The sequence below is a fragment of the Pleurodeles waltl genome, chromosome 9 (genome assembly GCF_031143425.1).
Source record: "Pleurodeles waltl isolate 20211129_DDA chromosome 9, aPleWal1.hap1.20221129, whole genome shotgun sequence".
In the NCBI taxonomy this organism is placed as follows: Eukaryota; Metazoa; Chordata; class Amphibia; order Caudata; family Salamandridae; genus Pleurodeles; species Pleurodeles waltl.
Window position 1 is genome coordinate 472,185,044 of NC_090448.1, and position 20,225 is coordinate 472,205,268.

A 20,225-nucleotide genomic window follows, 5' to 3' on the forward strand; every position below is an offset into this window, starting at 1 on the left:
GATTTGTTTACAAAAGGTTTTGCATACAGGACTGTTAATTGTTAAAGGTCAGCTATTGTGGCAGGTCATTCTTTGATCAATGGTTTATCAACTGGGAAAATCCCTTTGATATGTCGAGTTTTAAAAGGGATCCAATTGTAGAGACCTCCTAAATCACGTTATGAAAGTGTTTGCGATGTCAGTTTGGTATTACAAAAGTTTGAATCATGGCCAATGAATAGGTATTTAACCTTAGGAGAACTGACATGAAAATTAGCAACTTTACTTTGTCTGATTTCATTCACACAAGTTTCTGATGTTCATGCTTTAGATATCTGAAGCAGAAGTTACCAACTAGAAAGGGTGTTTTTGAGATATGGAGGAGAACAAAGACAATGTCGGAATCAATTTTTTATACAAAATGTGAGAAATAGCCTATGTTTTGTGTAGTAGAATGTCTGAAAGAGTATGAACCTAAAATGCATGAGATGAGGAGTGCTGTTGTGAATCAGTTACTAATTTCTTATGTAAAACTAAACAAGGCTCTTACTGTTGATACTATCACAAGATGGGTGAAAGAGGTGATGAAAGAGTCTGGTGTTGACATAGACTGGTTTCAATATTATTCCACAAGAGGGTCTATGGCTTCGAAGGTCTATGCAGCAGGAGGAAGGCTGGAGACTGGTCAAATGCTGAAGGTTTTAAGAAATTTTATTTTAAACCTGTTGAGCATGTTTCAGCTCTTCTCGAGGCTTTGAACATGCATAATGCTAGCCTCCTGTCTTGCCATAAAATGCTGATTCTCCTACCTTAGTGACAATAGAATTGTGATTATTTTTAAAGACAAGGAGACTAGCATTATCCCCAACCCTTCCCACTTTCGTAAAAAGAAATTGGAGGGAAGGAAAGGGATATTTCATTTCAAGAATTCTGAATTTAGAGCAATTCATATGAAATAGATTTAAACTGTAAAATTGTTTATTTCAAGAAGTGTTTTTAACTATGCGTTGAAGATATTTGATTAGTATCATTTTTCTACAGATAATTGAAAAGAAGCGTAGGAGTTTTTGAGTACAGTTACAAGCAGGATAACTGGGAGCAGCCTAAAAGAGGGAGAAGATAAAATGTTGTGGTGGTCTTATGGGCAGATTGTTCTAAAGTTCTATATGAGTCATGCAATGTTCTTATTTTGGAACTTTGAAGTATTTGCTGCTTGAAAGAAGTGAATAAAAGTTAATGCTAGCCTCCTTGGCTTTAATGAAATCACTATTCTCTTGTCACTAAAGCTAGGAAAATAAGCAACCTTCCAGAGCCTTGTTTAAAACATAATGGCTTTAGCCTGGGACCATGCAATCAATAATGGTGAAACAACGAGGTCCTTCTCAAAGAAAACGTGTTCATATGGGTCTGAAGCTCACTGCTCATTACAGCTTAAGATGCACTTCCCAGTTGACAAACAACAAGGCCAATATGCTTGTACATTTACAGTGGGGGAATGGATTAGAACAGCTCTTCTAGAATGGGGTCAAGACTGAATTACATAGGGGTGGCTCTGTAAAGTCAAAGACTTGCTTTAAAAAGCTAGAGAATGGAATACTTGCTTTAGGAATGTATTACAATTAGGAAACTATGACACTAACTTCACCATCTACCACTAATTTATTTAATCTTCAAATTACCCATTCTAAAATCCAAATTTTAAGACTTGGACCTCAGATCCAGATAGGATTTTCATGACAGCCACTGCTACTGATAATGAGATAAATTTGAGTTCCTTTCATGTGTGTGTGTCTTATGTGGATATGGTAAAACTCTGGCGAGTCCTTCTGGACATACGGTGGACAACTCTGATGTTGACCAAGAGGTCTGGATCAGCAGCCTGATATTTTACAGCAACAGGATTGAATTCCCTCACCAGCAATTTCAGAACAGCTTTGTTACAATCTAGCTCCTCAAACATATCCTGCCTTGTGACTTCCTGAGAAAATCAACGCACATGTAGCAGGAGATAGAATGGTGGGGTGAACAATACTGGCCTATTGTGATAAAGCGTACACTGAGGCATACACTACATGTGAATTAATATAGCACAATTTTGAGAGCTCCCTATCTTACACTTCACCACTCAACAAAAAATTAAGTATACACTAGTGATATTTATGTGTCAATTGGTACAACACTTTACGCACATACAAAAAACAAAAGCACAGTTCCCCCATTTTAGTGACTTGAAAATAAACACAGCTTCTGTTTTACCCAGTGTTTTTATTCCATGATTTGTAACCAGGCTGCAGTACCTTCGTTTCAAGGGAATTACTCCACTCCTTCATTAGGTTAACATGCTGCACTGCTGAGCTTGCTTCGTGTGTTTTAATTTGCTGATTTGTCCCCTGGGAAATGGAAACAAATGGAGATTTTTAACCCACTGAAATACACTTGAAAAATAAAGAGTGCCCCACTGGAAAAGTAGCCTGCACTGCACATTTGGAGGAAGCAGCATGCATAATGAAAATACTAGGTCTGAATGTACATCACCTACGTTTAACACAATCAGCAATGAAACAGGCAAATCTAAACGCTCTGCAGAGCGCAAAAGTAAGCAACTCTGCAATAACCCTTCAGAGCAACTACACTCAATATACGTAGGGGCTTTGGATATCTGTGGGATGGAAGAATTTCTCACGCACATCAAAACGCATTGTGGGTGGAACATAAGGTTGCATACAATGTTTCCAACCCTGGGGCTTTTAACCCATAAAACATTGGTAGCAGGTGGGTTTGTCTGAACTAAGCATACATCAGCCACAGTGCATTAGGTTGTAACATGAAAGCCCAAGTCTGCAGGTTCCATAATAACGCTGAATGAGGTGCGCTGGAGGTCTGTTATGTGGCTGAGCAGTGTGATAGGCCACATTCACTCCGACCTATTCACTTACAAGTGCATGCGCATACTCACACCCACCCATCCACATGCACACTCACTCACAGCTATCCATTCACAAGCGCATGCTCAAATAAATCCACTATTCACAGGAACATATAAAGGTGCAAATCCATTCACAGCATGCAAGCACAGACGCACACTCATTGATACACATACACACACATTTATGCATGCATGCATACAAGATTCAATAAGCACTTAGCGGGCAGCAGCAATGACACTGGGTGGAAGGAGGGACCAGCAGAAAGGCCTCAGTGCTTCCTGGAGGATTCAGGGAAGGAAGGGATGGAAGACTGTGTTATGGGTCAGCCAACAAGAGAAGAACCATCCTCATCTCGTCAGAGTGGGAAGTAGCCAGGACTAATTATATAATTCTATCAGTGATGCGCCCTCTTGTCATGAGGGGGAGGACCTGTAGGAGGCTGGCCTGGCTTATAGTGGGTACCAATGTTACTTACACCTTGTGCCAGTTATCCCCTATTAGTCAAGTAGTAGTGTTCTAGCAGCTTAGGCTGATAGAGGTAGCTATAGCAGAGCAGCCAAGGATGAACTAGGAGACATGCAAACCTCATGCAATACCACCTATATCATATAGGTACTATATCATAAGAAAGACAATACTCATAGTTCCTAAAATTAAAGGTACTTTATTTTAGTGACAATGTGCCAAAAATATCTCAGAGGATATACTCCCTTAGGAGGTAAGTAACTTACACAAAATGTACACAACAAACCAAATCAGGTAAGTAAAACAGTCAGAAAGTAGTGCAAACACTGTAGAATACAATAGGATGCAATAGGCCTAGTGGCAACACAAACCATATACTAAGAAAGTTGAATGCAAACCACGAATGGGCCCCAGGCTAGTGTAGTGTGTAGAGGGTCGCTGGGAGTGTAAGAAAACACTAAGGGTGTCAAAGATACCCCACCCCAAGACCCTGGAAAGTAGGAGTAAAGTACTACTATTTCCCCAGAAACACACTAAAGTCGTGATAAAGGATTTTGCAAGGACCACAACAGACTGCAAAGCACTGAAGATGGATTCCTGGACCTGAAGACCTGCAAAGGAAGGGGACCAAGTCCAAGAGTCGCTAAAGTGTCAAGGGGGGGCAGGAGCCCACTAAATCCCGGATGAAGGTGCAAAATGGCTGCCTCTGGTTGGAAGATGCTGATGATTCTGAAACAACGAAAGGAGATAGGAAGTTCTTCTTCGTGCAAAAGATGTCCCACGGCGTGATGGAGGATGCAGAGTTTTTTCCTTGGCAAAGTACCACAAACAAGCCTTGCTAACTGCAAGAGTCACGGTTGGAGAAAAAGGGTGCTGCAGGGGCCTAGGAAGGACCAGGATGTCGTCACTTGGGAGAGGAGACAGAGGGGGCCCTCAGCAACGTAGAGAGCCCATGCACAGACAGGAAGCACCCGCAGAAGTCCTTGAACACGGGTTCAAGAAGACTGAACATGGCAGTGGTCTCAACACTGCAAAAGGAGGTCCTACGACACCAGAGAGCAACTCAGGGCGTGGAGCATCACGGGATGGAGTGCTGGGGACCTAGGCTTGGCTGTGCATGCAGGATTTCTTGGAAATGTGGTGCACAGAAGCCCTTGTAGCTGCAGAATATGCGGTGCACAGGATTACTGTCTGGGGAAGGGAGGCAAGGACTTACCTCCTCCAAATTCGGACAGTCGGACCACTGGACAGTCTGGGTCACTTGGGTCCACCACCTGTGTTCCAGGGGCCACCCTCGTCAAGATGAGAGGGGACCCAGAGTCCCGGTGAAGCTGAAGTTTGGTGCCTGCTGAAGCAGGGGGAAGATTCCGTCAACCCACAGGAGATTTCTTTGTGGCTTCCAGTGCCGGGTGAAGGCAGGCAGCCCCCAAAGCATGCACCAGGAAACAGTTGAGAAAGCCGACAGGATTAGGCGCTACAATGTCGCTGTAGTCTTCTGGCTACTTTGTTGCAGTTTTGCAGGCATCCTGGAGCAGTCAGCAGTCGATCCTTGGCAGAAGTCGAAGAGAGAAGTGCAGAGGAACCCTGGTGAATTCTTGCAAGTCGTTATCTGAGGAAAAGCCCACTGGAGAGACCCTAAATAGCCCTCAGAGGAGGACTGGCCACCTAGTCAAGTAAGCACCTATCAGGAGGGGTCTCTGACGTCCCCTGCTGGCACTGGCCACTCAGAGGCCTCCAGAGTCCCCTCGCACCTCTGGAAACAAGATGGCAGAGGTCTGGGACACACTGGAGGAGCTCTGGGCACGACCTCTGGGGTGGTGATGGACAGGGGAGTGGTCACTCCCCTTTCCTTTGTCCAGTTTCGCACCAGAGCAGGGACTGGGGTTCCCTAAACCGGTGTAGACTGGCTTATGCAAGGAGGGCACCATCTGTGCCCTTCTAAGCATTTCCAGAGGCTGCCCCTCCCCAGCCTTTAACACATATTTTCAAAGAGAGAGGGTGTAACACCCTGCTCTCATCGGCAATGCTTTGTTCTGCCTTCCTGGGACTGGGCTGCCCAGACCCCAGGAGGGCAGAACCTTGTCTGTGGGGTGGCAGCAGCGGTAGCTGCAGAGAAAACCCCAGAGAGCTGGTTTGGCAGTACCCGGGGTCCATAGTGGAGCCCCGGCGGTGCATGGAATTGGCTCCCCAATACCAGATTTGGCATGAGGGGACAATTCCATGATCTTAGACATGTTACACAGCCATATTCCGAGTTACCATTGTGAAGCTACATATAGGTATTGACCTATATTTAGTGCACATGTGTAATGGTGTCCCCGAACTCACAAGGTCCGGGGAAATTGCCCTGAACTATGTGGGGGCACCTTTGCTAGTGCAAGGGTGCCCTCACACTTAGTAACTTCGCAACTAATCTTCAGCAAGTGAAGGTTAGACATATAGGTGACTTATAAGTTACTTAAGTGCAGTGAAAATGGCTGTGAAATAACGTGTGCGTTATTTCACTCAGGCTGCAGTGGCAGTCCTGTGTAATGGTTTGTCTGAGCTCCCTATGGGTGGCAAAAGAAATGCTGCAGCCCATAGGGATCTTTTGGAACCCCAATACCCCGGGTACCTAGGTACCATATACTAGGGAATTATGAGGGTGTTCCAGTATGCCAATTGAAATTGGTAAAAGTGGTCACTAGCCTACACTTACAAATTTAAAGGCAGAGAGATCATAAGCACTGAGGTTCTGGTTAGCAGAGCCTCAGTGACACAGTTAGTCACTACACAGGGACACACATTCAGGCCACAAACTATGAGCACTGGGTTCCTGGCTAGCAGGATCCCAGTGAGACAGGCAAAAACAAACTGACATACATGTAAAAATGGGGGTAACATGCTAGGCAAGATGGTACTTTCCTACAGGACCTCAGATGGCCTTTTTGGGTTGATGAGTTTATACCCTCAAGCTGTGAAATCTTCAGCCCTGCAAAGCTTTGCTCAGGCTGTGAGAGGCCCGCGTATTAGAACATTTAACGCGATTGGCTGCCTAACCCGAACATGATGACTGTCCTTCGGGCTGACTGTTGCTCAGCCTTACAGACACTCTATGTGTTGAAATACTTTTTCAAAATATAATATAAAAAACATATTTAAATTAGTTTATAATTTAATACAAAGTTTATCTTAGGAGGTAACGCATTTTACCATTTTCTTTAGGTAGTCCTAGATCATTTTATTTATTTATTTATTTTTTTAAACGTCGTCACATTTCCCGATATTTTCTAATACGGTGATCTTCACCCGGTTCAAGAGATCTCCATAAACAGGTGTGAAGTTATTAATAGTAAGTCAAGTTGTAAATTCAGTTATAGCAGTCTCATTTGAGGGTCGAGGACTTTTACGTTTACATTTGGGTGTAAATATCCATTGGGAAATCATTAATACCAAAATTAAGTCCAGAAGTAACTGGCATGTTGTTTATGAACTTCGCATGGTGTCTGTGCTTAAATGCCTTGCTCCATGGGATATGGAACCAGGCTGAATAAGTGTGGGGAAAAATGAGAGCAAAAGTAGTGGCTTGTGCCATCACAACTGTGTTTCGCAGAAGCTATAAAAGCGTCCAAAAACATTCAATAACAGACAGCAAATGTATACAAAGCCTTGTCTCAAAAATGCTTGGACACGCTCTTAGCAGTAGTGGCACGTTGCCCTGCAAGTGTCCACGCCACTTTCATTGCTTTAGGGATGGCGCGCCATGCCTTAGCAGTAAGCACAGGACATAAGCAAGCCCCACATAAACAAGACAGAGTTATTGTTTTTTACTTTGTATTAGAACCCTGGGAAGCTCTTTGTTCACAGTGTGTCATTTATTTCTTTCCACTTTTCTATGTCACTGCAATAGCAGGCTTCTCTAATACATTACGTGATGCCAGCGGTCTGGCCATGCCACACTATTGCTCACAGTCCTACTATGGGCTGCTCTTGGGATGTAAAATTCCAGTACATGGTAAAGTTCTCTGCATAGTAACAGAGGTGCACCCCTGGCCTTCGTACCTCAACAGTACTGATGTCTCAATCAGTAATACTGATTTTTGTGTCAAAGGCAAACACGGATCACACGTGTGAGCCATGTCATAGGCCTGTCTCATGCACTGCAGTCTTGTTGGACCAGGAGAGGTGCCCAAAGTGCTATCCTCAAAGTGGTGAGAGGCTACACCAGCAGTTAAGCATCACAAGCGCGGTGGTGGCAGCATACCGTGTAGTGATCAGTAGGAGTGAACAGGTCCTTCTTAACTTCTTTTACTGGAGTGAGGCCTACAGACTCACTCATTTTAAAATTCTACTGCTGTGTGCTTAACTCATCCTGGGCCTACATTGGGTTTATGTGTAGCGGTGCGCAGCGAATGAGAGGTGTATCTGCATTGGATGTACATGTGCCTAGGAAGGGTATGATACAGGGATAATGCAGTACTGTGCAGTGCGTGCATGGTGAACATGTGTGCTGGATGTACGCGTACCTATGAGTAGTGCTATACATAGAGGATGTAGTGCGGTGCAGTACATGCACGGTAAATGCATGTGCTGGATGTATGTGTACCATTGAGTGGTATAGTACATGAAGAATACAGTGCTGTGCTGTGTGTGCATGTTAAATGTATGTGCTGGATGTATAAATGCTTATGAGTGGTATAAAACATGGAAGATTCAGTGCTGTGTAGTGTGTGTAGGCTGTATACATGCATGCGGTCTATGTGTGCTTCAAGATTGCACAATCCATGGACGGCTCTGGGTTCCATTTTGGGAGACCCAGGCCTGCATGCTGAAACATGAAGAGGTAGAGGAATCCCCCCAGACAGATTTGTGCATAGAGCAATCCCCCAGACAGATTTGTATATTTCTGCATTCCTATAAGCTGGGTGGGACAAATACTGGAGAGGGGAGAGCCAGGCTTTCCCTATACACTTCAAAGGGTAAACAGCACATCTGAGGAAGGAGATGGGGTCGGTAAGAGAATCACAAAGAGTAGGGCTAGGCTCCTGGGTTAATCTTTTGATACACTTATCACTGTGGTTGACATCAAGGTGTGAACTCTAGTCACTCCCATGATGGACATCCCATCCATTGTATTACGATATCCATATGATGTAATGGGATCATAATATGTCAGATGGGATATCCGTCACGTTTATAACAGAGTAACCCCATCTGCCAAAATCTAAATCAGGCCCTCAGTTTACCCTTGTGAATTGGGCCCTAATACCCTAAACCACATTTGGTGCCTGCCAATGGCCTATAAGAAGGGGGTCCTCAGACCACAACAAATGTCATCTGCCAAGCACCAAATGGGCTGTGTGAGGAAGGGAAGCTCTACATGACTGCTGACTGTGACCAGGACTGGGGGCCAAGGCTTGTTGGTTTCCCTGCTGGGTTAGGGGATATCACTCAGCAAATCCAAGATCACCTGTCCTGCAGCCAGGAGAACAAGCGCTTGCCTGCCTGCCAAGACCAGTGTGCCCTGTGAGGGAGAGGAGAGCGTCGGAGAAAGCAAGGGCCTGTGGGAAGCCCTGCAGAGAGGACTCCCTTTTGCAAGGTGTGAAAAGATGGCTGCTTCACCGATCAAGTAATTGCCTGTGTGCAGGATGAAGACGGTGACCCTTGTATGCCAGAGAAGGGCTGCTGTAATTTGAGCTATGTTATCACTGTGCAGATTGGGTCAGAGCCTGTGTGTAGGGGGAGCAGTGACCCCATATGCCAGGAGGAGAGACGGAGAGAAGACTGCTGTCCAATAAGGGCCATAGCCCAAATGGGGTAGTGGGGCATGACCCTGTTTGCTAGGAAGGAAGGGCCACCGCAGAGGTCTTCACTGTGATGATTGGGCCGGAGCCAGTATACCGTAAGGATACAGCAACCGCGTATGCCAGAGGGAGTTACCGGATGAGCAAGTTGTGTGACCTAGTCTGGGTCATCGCTGAGAGAAGCAAAGCTGCTGTGGGACCCTGCGCACCTGCTTGGGGTGAAGGATTTGCACCAGGAGCTTTGTATTACCATCCCCCCATTTTGGGATGAACCAGAGACTTATTTCGCAGAGATGAGCTGCTGAGAACCTCCAGTCACTGTGGAAGCGCAACTGCATGTGAAGACTCTACAACCGCTGAGTGCACCCTTCTTGGGCTGCATGCAGCAAACTCATCTGAATCATCTGCTGCCACTCTAGACCCCATGGAAGGGGCATGCTCAGGTGCTTCAGTCATTCTAATCCTGCATGGTGAAGGCAAGACTGATTTTGGGCCAGTCAGCCCCGGGGAAAGTTGCTGCTAATTAGCACTTCTGCGCTAGAACACTGTGGACTCTTGAGACTCGGACTACTAGTGGGGTTTACCCAGAATGTTTCATTTGTTGAATAGGGAATAGCCACTACCACTAGAAGCAAGGGAGAGTGGGTTCCAGGGAACCGCCTAACGAAACGCTAGATGCCCTAACCTCAGGGGCACTGTTTAGTTGCTTGTGAATGTTGTTTTTTCCTTTTTGTGGATAGTGATAGGAATAAAATACTTATCTTCTTTCATGAAAGTGACTATTTGCCTTGACAATTATTTATTGCTGCTGCTGTGCGTATTTTGAGTAGTGAGCCTGTGTTCATTCACTTTGCAGCATCCACACCCTCGCCCCCCACCTGCGGGAGCCTTGGACTGCTCAGACTAAAAGGCCTCAGCCCCCATGTTTGGGTCCAGTAACCCCTGCTTGCCCCATGGCCCTCTGGATGGGGTTCTGACAGCTGCCAAGGTGATTGAATTGTGCTCCGTTAACATGCTGAGTTGGGGACACGCACACATGCGCCCAGCAACCCCCTCTACTTAGATGTACAGATGATGTCTGATAAAGTATCCAGTACTGCAATGGTAGACGTGCCTCCTAGTTTGGAGATAATGCTTACACACACCAACCTATTCATACTTTTGTATTTACTTTTTACATAAAAATGTGCAGGAAGGTCTACACGGAGACCTTGGTGTGCACATCTGTTTTACAGTAAGTCAACATCAAGAGAAAAAGAGTGAGACCTATATATCATTTCTGGTTTGAAACAACATATTCCCTCTTCTCACTGCTAGAGATCTGTGCGGCTATGCACCTGTGCAAGGGTAAGCTGACACATAAGGTGGCCTCGCCCCCACCATCCTCACTCACGGTGAATACTACTCTAACGATTTCTCATTCATAAGATTATTTCTACAGACATCTTCAGGTTTCATAAAGCGGTTTCAACGAATTGACACTTCCAGGCATCAAACCGACCAAAACCTAGCCCAAATTGTAAAGCCTCAAGCTGTTTCCTGCTGCAGAGTTTCACATTTAGTGCATTTTGTTCGGGGCTTACAAGGCGAAGCTCTTTCTCAAATAGGGTTCTCGGGCTGAAGAATCTGAAAGTGTTACATTACAGCTTTGCACGACAGACGTAATTTGAAGATACTGACCTGGAAAGTACAACCGTAACGTTTAAAACTGCAGGTACTTGGAGCATTCACACATTCAGCCAAATGAGTGTTCAACTGCAACAGAGAAACAGAGGTAAAATGTTAACAAAATATACCAAGGTAACTTACCAATACAAAATGCGACAAATCGCTTTGTCATACATGGCATGATGTTTATCATGGTACAGGTGTTCATATGAACGTTTATTGTACACAGATTTCTAAGCCTACTTTATGGTAACGAGTTAGACCGGCGTAGGACCTACCGGATTGTAAATCCAAAGGGCTGGAGAGTCCCAATAAAAAAAAAGACTATTTCGAAACATGACAGCCTGAGTACAGTGCATCTCCAGATAAATGCCCTCTCCAGCAAAACTAGTCTGAAAGCATGTCCGCTAACACCACCGACAAACGCGAAGTGGAATTTACTGTACTTACTGGAAGTACAAATTTAAGATACATATATACTTCTGAACGCATTCTATGCGAACCAATAGCTTTCATATTTAACTCCTGTTTCAGATATGAATTCTTTAATTGCCAATTTGTTCATTTGAGATTCCAGAAAGCTTTATTTTATTCGAAAGTTTCAGACTTCGGTGATTATAAGCTCCATATCAGCAATATGTAAATTTAATATCCGCCTTTCTGTCTTTTTTGCTATTTCATTAATTAGAATAAGTTTTCAGAAACAGTAACTCACAGACGGGAGCTCTGGACTGTTGCAGTTTTTGATTGCCACGTTTAAGCTCCGACTAAATTCATATAGTGAAATGTTATAAATGGAACTTTGTGCATTTTCCAGATTAAACCCCTGCTATTCTGCACCCCGTACAAGCACACCTCACCACCAGGCGTCAATTTCGCTAATGAGCATCCCAACTGGTGACATTATTTTACTTCTAAAAACGTGAACTAACATGGTGCAACCCTGCAGAACGCAACTCCCAAATGCACTATATGTATTTGCTGTCTAAATATAGCCCATTTCCAACCACAATTGTGAACAGATTTTTCTAAATGTCGTTATCCACTGCAGGAACGCAGGGTAGAACTGGTCTCTAGGACAAGCAGGCAGTGCATTGTTCTGACAGGTGTGTGCACAGTTTTTTTCTGTGTTCGTGGCCCTGGTTATGGTTAGTGGGTCCGTTTTTGTTGATTTCCCTAATATTACCCCAAACATTGCCTGCAGCATGCACCAAATACATGTAGTTTCCAATACCCTGCAAAACACATTTGCAGCTTCCCTTTACAAGTTCAAAACTGCCCCGATTTGCAAATGAGTGACACTTTCTTTTGGCCAACTGATTCGTTAATGGGGGCCACTTTTATTTTAGTGACTGGGCCTATTTTCTGTCACAGTCTGACGCTACAAGTACGTCACAACAGCCCGAAACACAGCTGTGACATTGCAATCTTTCCCTCAGTGGGAGCCTGCCTACTTCAACCCACGAGTAATTCTATGTTTAACTTTTTGGACGCGGAAGTCGGGTCTCCACGTCCTCCACATTACCTATGGAGTGTGGAAAACATGATTACCTCTCAAGTGCGGAAGATTTGAAAGTCATGTTTTCACTCGCAGGAGTGGAAATCCCTTGGGCCCTTGCACTAGACTAGAGGGATTCTATTTTTTGCCCCACCCTTCCCACCGCCGTCCCCTCAGACCTGGAGGGGGCGCTGACCTCAAGTGGAGTATGGGGGGGGGGGGGGTGGGGGACGCTGTGTTTAGCAATAACTTACAATTGAAAAACACCTGAAGCAGACTTCCTTGTGCCTCCAGCTTTCATGCAGCAATAAAGACTGTCAAGAGAACTCTTGCGATTAATGTTCCTGCTAGAGAGAGAGATCAGAGTTTTGTGTAGTGGCAGCTTTGATTCCTAATAAAGTGGCGCACAGGGTCTACTTCCAATCAGCCCATCCTAGGATGGTTAGACAGCCCATTTGGCACCTGGGATAGATTTAAAAAACACAAAAGTAATGGGGTGGGCCATCTTTTAAAATCAAAACTATGCCTAAAAACCTCAAATTTTATCTCTCTTTCCCATGGAGATCAATTCACCAAAATACCACGGATATCGGAAGTGACATCAGGCAACATTTAATCCACCCTCCTGATGACATAACAGGAAGTGACATCACACAGCCTATGACCTCAGTGACAACACAGCAAGTGGCATCTTGCAGACTTTACCCCTAATCACATCACAGGAGGAGACATTGTGGGAGTGGATAAAGTTCATGTTTAGAGTGAAAATAATAAATGAGGTTTATAGAAGGACAGACAAAGACAGATGCCTGGCAGTAGGACTGCTGCAAATTCCACTCAGTGTGTTTCTGTAGTACTACAACACCGTTTGTAAGACAAAATGTCAAAATAAATACACAGCTTAAGATTCAAATGGTGAAGAAGCTGATAAATATGGCACTTGCAATGATAAACAAGCTGTCACAGTGCCAACTTTGTGGTGCTGACTACTCACAGTAAGTGGAGAACTGGAATTTCCCTATCCTTATGATAATGGTTATCATTAGAAGTGCAGGACAACTTGGCATACACTGCATAACATAAGTGTAATTTTAAATACAATTTTGTTAACTAACTCAATGCTACCCATTCTATTAACCACAGAAGGGTAAAACCAATCAGTGGACCTGCCTGGGCGGCAACTGGTGACCATGGGTCAAACATATTCCAAGAGTGGATTCATTGACCAACTGAGCCACTAAATCCACAAGTGCGAGGTGCACCATCCCTGGAGATTTCCTGAAATGCTTTCTATGGGACTGCTCAGAAAATACTGGGCTACAATAAATGCCCACTTGGAACACATCACAGGAATCCCCAACACTTCTTCCAAGTAGGCAGGAGCCTTGAGAATATACGCCAGACCATGCAAACACAAAATTGCGACGCACTTCTTAGACCTGGCGCTTATCCTGGCCAAAAAAACTAACACACCGCCTGCTGGAAATTACGACCCCCACCCCACTCCACCTTTAATTCATTTCCGTTCATGTCTGCTGGTGCTGAAATATCACTGTCACATAAAGCCATCTTATGGATAAGTGACAAGTTTCAATCTGAAGGCAGAAGAATAAAGTGGAAAGAATACGACAAGAGGGGCCTCTGACTGAGTAAACAGTGCATGAAAGGAGATTCCAACAGTCATTTGTAGAGCTGAAGAATAAATTCACAAACAAAGATTTCTTGAAGTACCTACAATAGTGGCAAGCCTCACAGGAAAATTACTACACTATCACGGGTAGATCAAAGAGAGACAGCAACAAGCAGACACATTAGAATGGTGGGGGAATAAAAAGCAGCACCTCATAGACCTTTGCAGTTCTGCAATACGAAGAAAGTAATCCAATGCAACAGGTGCTTGAGAAGTGGTAAAAGTATCTGAAATTCATAGCCGAAGACAAGAATTGAGTGTATTTCCTGGACTTGTGGCATGAGCGCTCTGTTGATGCTTACACAAAGATGATATCCTACAATATCTTGCATATTGGTACCCCACTAAAGAAAGGGGCATCAATGGCAAAATGTTGGAGAAACTGCACCAAGGATGTGAATCAAAACTATATGCAACAGAATTTCTCCAAACTGGGGCCCTTTTGTTTGCTCATCTTACGCAAACTAGATTCAGTGCTGGTGTTAAGGTAAAGTAGATCTGCCAGGTTAGTTGAATTAGGGTGTGATGAACAGCCTCATAAATTGCTGTTGTTTCTCCGCAGATGCCGTTGGTACCCTTTACAGTACATATGGCTGTTGTCCTCTCTCTTGGGTTGCCCTGGCAGATTCACTCACAAGGTACCAGAAAATACATCTTATTTAGGTACAATTTGCACTCATATGTAATTGTTCCAAGTAGTCACACCAGTCAGAATTTATACTCTAAGCTAAAAGTAGAGAAAAAATCACTTTTATTTGATTTCTTTATAATTATGACTTTTCAAGCATTCGTGTTCTTCACACAATCTCTGGGTTATGTGGCTTTTACATTATATTAAAACGAATAGCAAAACTGTCTAAAAACTAAAGATATAGAGAAACAAAACTCTACCAATGATTTCAATCACTGTTTTCTGCCAGAAATTAAAAACCTAAAGCCACCTCTCTTCTTTATGCAATTGCAGTATTCCGGGACACCGGCTTAGACACCGCGTTCAGTTTTAAAATTCTAAGAATGAAAACTGTATGCAAAGTTTTTTTTTATTTATTTTTTTATAATATACAGTTAGGTAATTCCAGTTCCGGCTTAACTTCCAGTCCTTTGCATGCCCATGCAGGGAAAAGGCCATGAATGTAAATTGGGGATTCTGCCATTTCCCTTACTACACCTGGTCTCAGAGGCCATAATAGCAGAGAACGTGTTGTCTTTGCTGTGAAGCATGAGCCTAGAACTGAAGAATTAATGGGTGAAGGGTTGGGATAAGAGGTCAACCCTGTGAGGTCAATGGAGTTGAAGGGCGTCTGATGTCACTTTTCCAACCCCCGGTTTTTTTGTTGAATCTATATCTATGGAAATAGCTGAAAAGGGTTGATTCATAGGAATACATCATAAATAGAGGAACATTGAAGATGGTCGGGGCTACTTGAGGCTAGTTTTCACCAGCAAGTGTTTCTGCCTGATAAGCCTTGCTTATAAAATAAATATGCCGGAATAATAACAACATATTTTTTTATGACGTGTTTCAATATGACGATTATAATGACTGTAGATAAAAGTACCCGCCTTTCTCAATAAAAACAGTTTGAAAAAAATAAGTACGAGGCTCGTACAGTCTGAAGGCAGGATCGGTCTTCCCTGTATCCACTGTCTATACCTCAAAGTTCTGGCCTTCAAATCACAATAGATGCCAGTGGTGAGAGTTTAACTCATTGAGCCTCTTGTGTGTATGCTATAATCAGTTTTACTAGCCTGTGAAATACACAACACCGTCTCACCCTACAAAAAGTACATAAATACATCAGTTGCTAAAAATACTCTCATTAAGAGACTTCTGTAAGTAATAAAAACGCAATGTAATTACCAGGTAGTTAATTTTCACTTATGTTAGAAGTAAGACTTGAAAACACACGGGATTCATTTAAACCAGTAGAATACGAATTAAATCATAATGTGCCCCTGGTGGCAGGCTCCTTAACAGAAAGGAGTCCTTTCGGTCGCATAAGCCTGTAGTTAGGATTTTTTAAGGCCTCATTTAAGCTTGTTTATAAGGTTGGTAATATCGCGCTGGATAGCAGGAATTTGCATGATTTTGGAGACAGCTGTTGATTAACTATTCACTACTTTGCAGACTATATTCTATATTTACACGACTAACAGTCTTCTATTTTGAGTAGAATATCACCCTTTCTAGATGTTCTTGGAGGCAGACGGGTTAACCTCCCCTGGTAATGCTTATTCTGCAGCAAACTGATTCTGTCTCCGCCACCTGTGCCCGCGTCATCAAGCTTGAATTAGGAGTATTCTTCGTGTTCAGGCTTTTTCGCTTCCATGACACAATGCCCTCAATCAGCTGCAAGGCACAGATGCAGAATCCCTCGTGAAATGGGGAGGAGGGTCAGGTGACTCCAGCTGGATGCAGGGTTACATTCTGCACGTTGTAGGACAATTACTTCGGATCTTTTATTTCGGATTGCAATTCGTTCGGACTGATAGGGTTTGATACATCTCATTTCCGTTACATTTTTTCGCTTTTTATTGTTAACATTACTTCCATAATTTGTTTAATTTTAAAATAAATAATTAATGTTTAAGTCCAGCGTCTAAACCCAAAAACCTCTTAAACCCGATCTCTGAACCTTAAAATAATATATATATATATATATATATATATATATATATATATATATATATATATATATATATATATATATGTGTGTGTGTGTGTATATATATATATGTATATATATATATACACACACACATATAGATATACACACACACAACCAAAGGTTATAGTTAGTTAAGTAATGTTATTGTTAGGTGAATGTTGTCTCTGACTACATTAACGTTTTCAACTAAAAAATAACTGAAATTGCTATAAGAGCTAACTATAACTTGCACCCTCACCATACACTGCTTATGACCTCACATATTACATCACTGACGGCATGTTCTATGACATCATTTTAAACATTACCGATGACACCCCAGACGCTATATATATAATAAAAAGCATAAAGGCTGCTTGGCCCCTCTCCCCAAGTCTTTTTAGGCCCCAGGGACCCCATTCCCTGGGGCCGTTCATTTTTTTTTTTTTTTTTAAAGAGAAGGGGGCATACAACCCCCCACCCAACCTTTATCAGGCCTCAGGGATCCCATCCCCCATTTTTTAAAAGGCGACGAAGGACATGTAGTCACCACTACCTGAGCCTCTTTTGGCCCTGGGGAACCACTCCCCCGGGACCATCTGTTTTTTTTTTAAAAAGGTGAGTGGAGGCTGCGTTGCCCCCATCCCCGAGCCTTGTTAGGCCCCAGAACCCCAACCCCCAGAGCTGAGTAATTATTAAGGAGAGAGGGGCATGTGGCCTCCCTCCCTAAGCCTGATTAGGCCCCATGGACCTCATCACCTGGGGATGAAATTTAAATAAAATGTGAGGCGGGTCGTGTGGTCCCCTCCCTGAGCCTCATTAGGCCATGGTGACCCCATCCCCCAGGGAGGCGTTTTTATTTTAAAGGGGATGCAGCCCCCCTCATCAAGCCTATTTTGGCCCCGGGGACCACATCCCCTGGGGCCCGCATCATTTAAAGGCGAGTGCCCGGTGCCCACACAGAGCACCCACCATGCACATGGTGGGGCCACGGGGGAAGCCCCAGGGCCCGCAGCACCAGTCGGCATTGCTCCCACCTAGAGGAAGCAATGCCTTTGGGTGGGAGCAATAGTTTATTCTGTTTCTCTACTCGGATCAGTGTGGACAGAGAAACTGAATACAAGTCTGCTCCCAGCTGGCAGGAGCGTTTTTAAAGCTCCTGCCTATTAGGAGCAGACTTTATGTTTGCTCCTGTTTGGTGAGAGTTTTGAAAATGCTCCCGGCAGACGGGAGCAAACACAAGTTTCCTTGGCCATGCTAATGCATGCAGGGAAACTGCTGTGTACCAGGAGTGAGCTCCCAGGTATACATCAAGTGAGCAGACCCAGAGGGATAGGGTCCCAAGGGCCATAAAATGCTAAGGAAGTGAGAGGAGGGGTCTAGAGGGCCCACTCCACTCAAGCAATACTTTGGTCAGGGGTTGAGCGTCCTCCTCCCCATATTAATAAATCAGGCCCTGGGAGATGGGGTACCCGGGGTAGAATTCGGCTCAGGGAAGGGAGTCGCGTGCCACCCTCCCCAGAGTATTAAATTGGGTACCATGGGATAGGGTCCCATGGCTAACAAGGGCTTGTGGAGAGGGTAATGCGTCCTTTCCCGTTACTTAATCAATGTGGGCCCGGGCCGCCATTTTTGTTTTGTTTTTTGCTGCGATTGTGCGAGAGTCCCACAGGATTGTGACAGAAACTGATAATTCTTTGTTTAATTATGGCCCCAGGGAGGCCCTTCTAGGTCCCTTCAGGAGGCCTAGGGGGGCAGGGTATTCCTACCCTGCCCTCATCTAATTTTTTTTAATACAAGTTCAGGACAGGGGACAATGTCCCTGAGTCCTGTAAAGGCTACCAGCAACACTTTTCTCATGTTGCTAGCAGCCAATCAGTGCACTGGCTGAGCAGATTTGGCTGCACCCCTGCCTAAAGAAGTCTATGGAAAATGCATGGGGGGTTTGTATTTTGGGACCCCTTTTTACTCGGCCCCCGCTTGACGGATCACCCCGGAACTTTCCAAGCACAACTAATCAAAAAGAAGTTTTGTGGACATTCATCAAACGGGGCCAAAGTTATTAGCAAAACAAAAGAGGAAATGCTGACCTAACTATAACTACCTGGTGGTGACCGTCACTGTGTTATATATTATACACACACACACACATATATATATATATATATATATATATATATATATATATATAGAGAGAGAGAGAGAGAGAGAGAGAGAGAGAGAGAGAGAGAGAGAGAGAAATATATATATATTTATGTATATGTGTATGTGCATACATATGTGTATGTATATATATATTTATATATATACATATCACAAAGGCGGATGGGCATGGTGGCTGCAAGAACCTGTTAATTCACATAACTCCAACTAGACAAACCAGTGAACGAGCACTCAGATACCAGAGGCACCTTCACTGTGTTTTGTGCACCTTCCTTAATATAGGTTTTGATTTTCAAAACTCACTCAATGATATGCTAGGGAAAGCTTTCCAAACTGGTACTCCTTTTGTTTGCTGGTACAGAGAACATGGGTGAACCATGTGGGTCGCCTAACAAGTCTAAGGAAAAAATTGAATCAAAATAAATTAAAATGAAAAAATGTCAGGGTGCGAATAGTGTGGTTTGCTTTGAGGTCTAGTTCTTGCTTGCAACGCTAAAGCTGGTCCTGTTTGTAAGCGAAACTAATGACATTTCTCGGAGTACACCTTTTATTAAATTCCATGAGCCGGAGAAGGTACTTCGTACCGTGCCTGCTGTATTTCTACCACTCTTAACAGGTCTTTGTTTCAGATGAGATCCTAACCAAACTGCAGCAGCAAAGACCCACTTTTGGGGATGGAAAAGAAAGTATGTAAAACCAGAAAACAATAAGGTACTTATCTTACATGCAGGAGGAGATGGGCTGGAATACTACTAGCAACCATAGAAGGATGGAATCTACTGAGCAAACCCTAATGGAGAAGAAACGAAATTGAACAATGTGGATCCAAGGATGACAACACTCATGAATATTAATAGTAATTATGATGAACTTTTTAAATCTGTGTGTTGTTTTTATAATATAACCATATCTTTATATGTATATAGAGGATACACAATGGGCAACTGTGTAACATGGTCAGGGTGTGGCCAAGATGGCCAACATGGTGGACGTGTGAGCTTTGAGCTCTGCAATGGCCTAAACTAATCCTGCTGTAACCTGTACCGAATCTAGATTCACCTACCATCTGAATACCACCTATGGTGGTGGGCAGCGAACGGATGGCAACTTTGGGACGTCATCTCCCCTGTGAGACAGCTGGCATCGGGTCGGGGCCTGCAGACCGACTAAAGGTGTAGCAGCCTGCAGAGACGGGCTGGATCTCTGGAGCCCGAATGTTGCAGTACTCGAGACTAGATGACTTCTTTACAACGGGTAAATCTCTCCCTAGTTTAGTGATGTCACGTATTTAGCCAGGGGCATCAGCAACCATTTGCCTTTGGGAGTGACGCTGAATACTAAGGTGTTGAGACCCAAGGAAATGTGGGAAAATGGAAACAAGGTTCCTCTCCAATGTCCAAGGCC

General features: G+C 43.9%; 1 protein-coding gene across 2 annotated transcripts in view; it reads right to left on the reverse strand.

Annotated features, from left to right (window-relative positions):
* TRAF3 (TNF receptor associated factor 3) overlaps positions 1-20,225 on the reverse strand; it is a 392,193-nt gene that overhangs the window by 45,997 nt on the left and 325,971 nt on the right. For both annotated transcript variants that reach the window (XM_069207300.1, XM_069207301.1), the window contains 2 exons: positions 10,835-10,909; positions 2,277-2,369 (listed from right to left, as the gene is read on the reverse strand). In XM_069207300.1, coding sequence (XP_069063401.1) covers positions 2,277-2,369; positions 10,835-10,909 — 168 coding nt within the window. The remainder of the gene's footprint in view (positions 1-2,276; positions 2,370-10,834; positions 10,910-20,225) is intronic.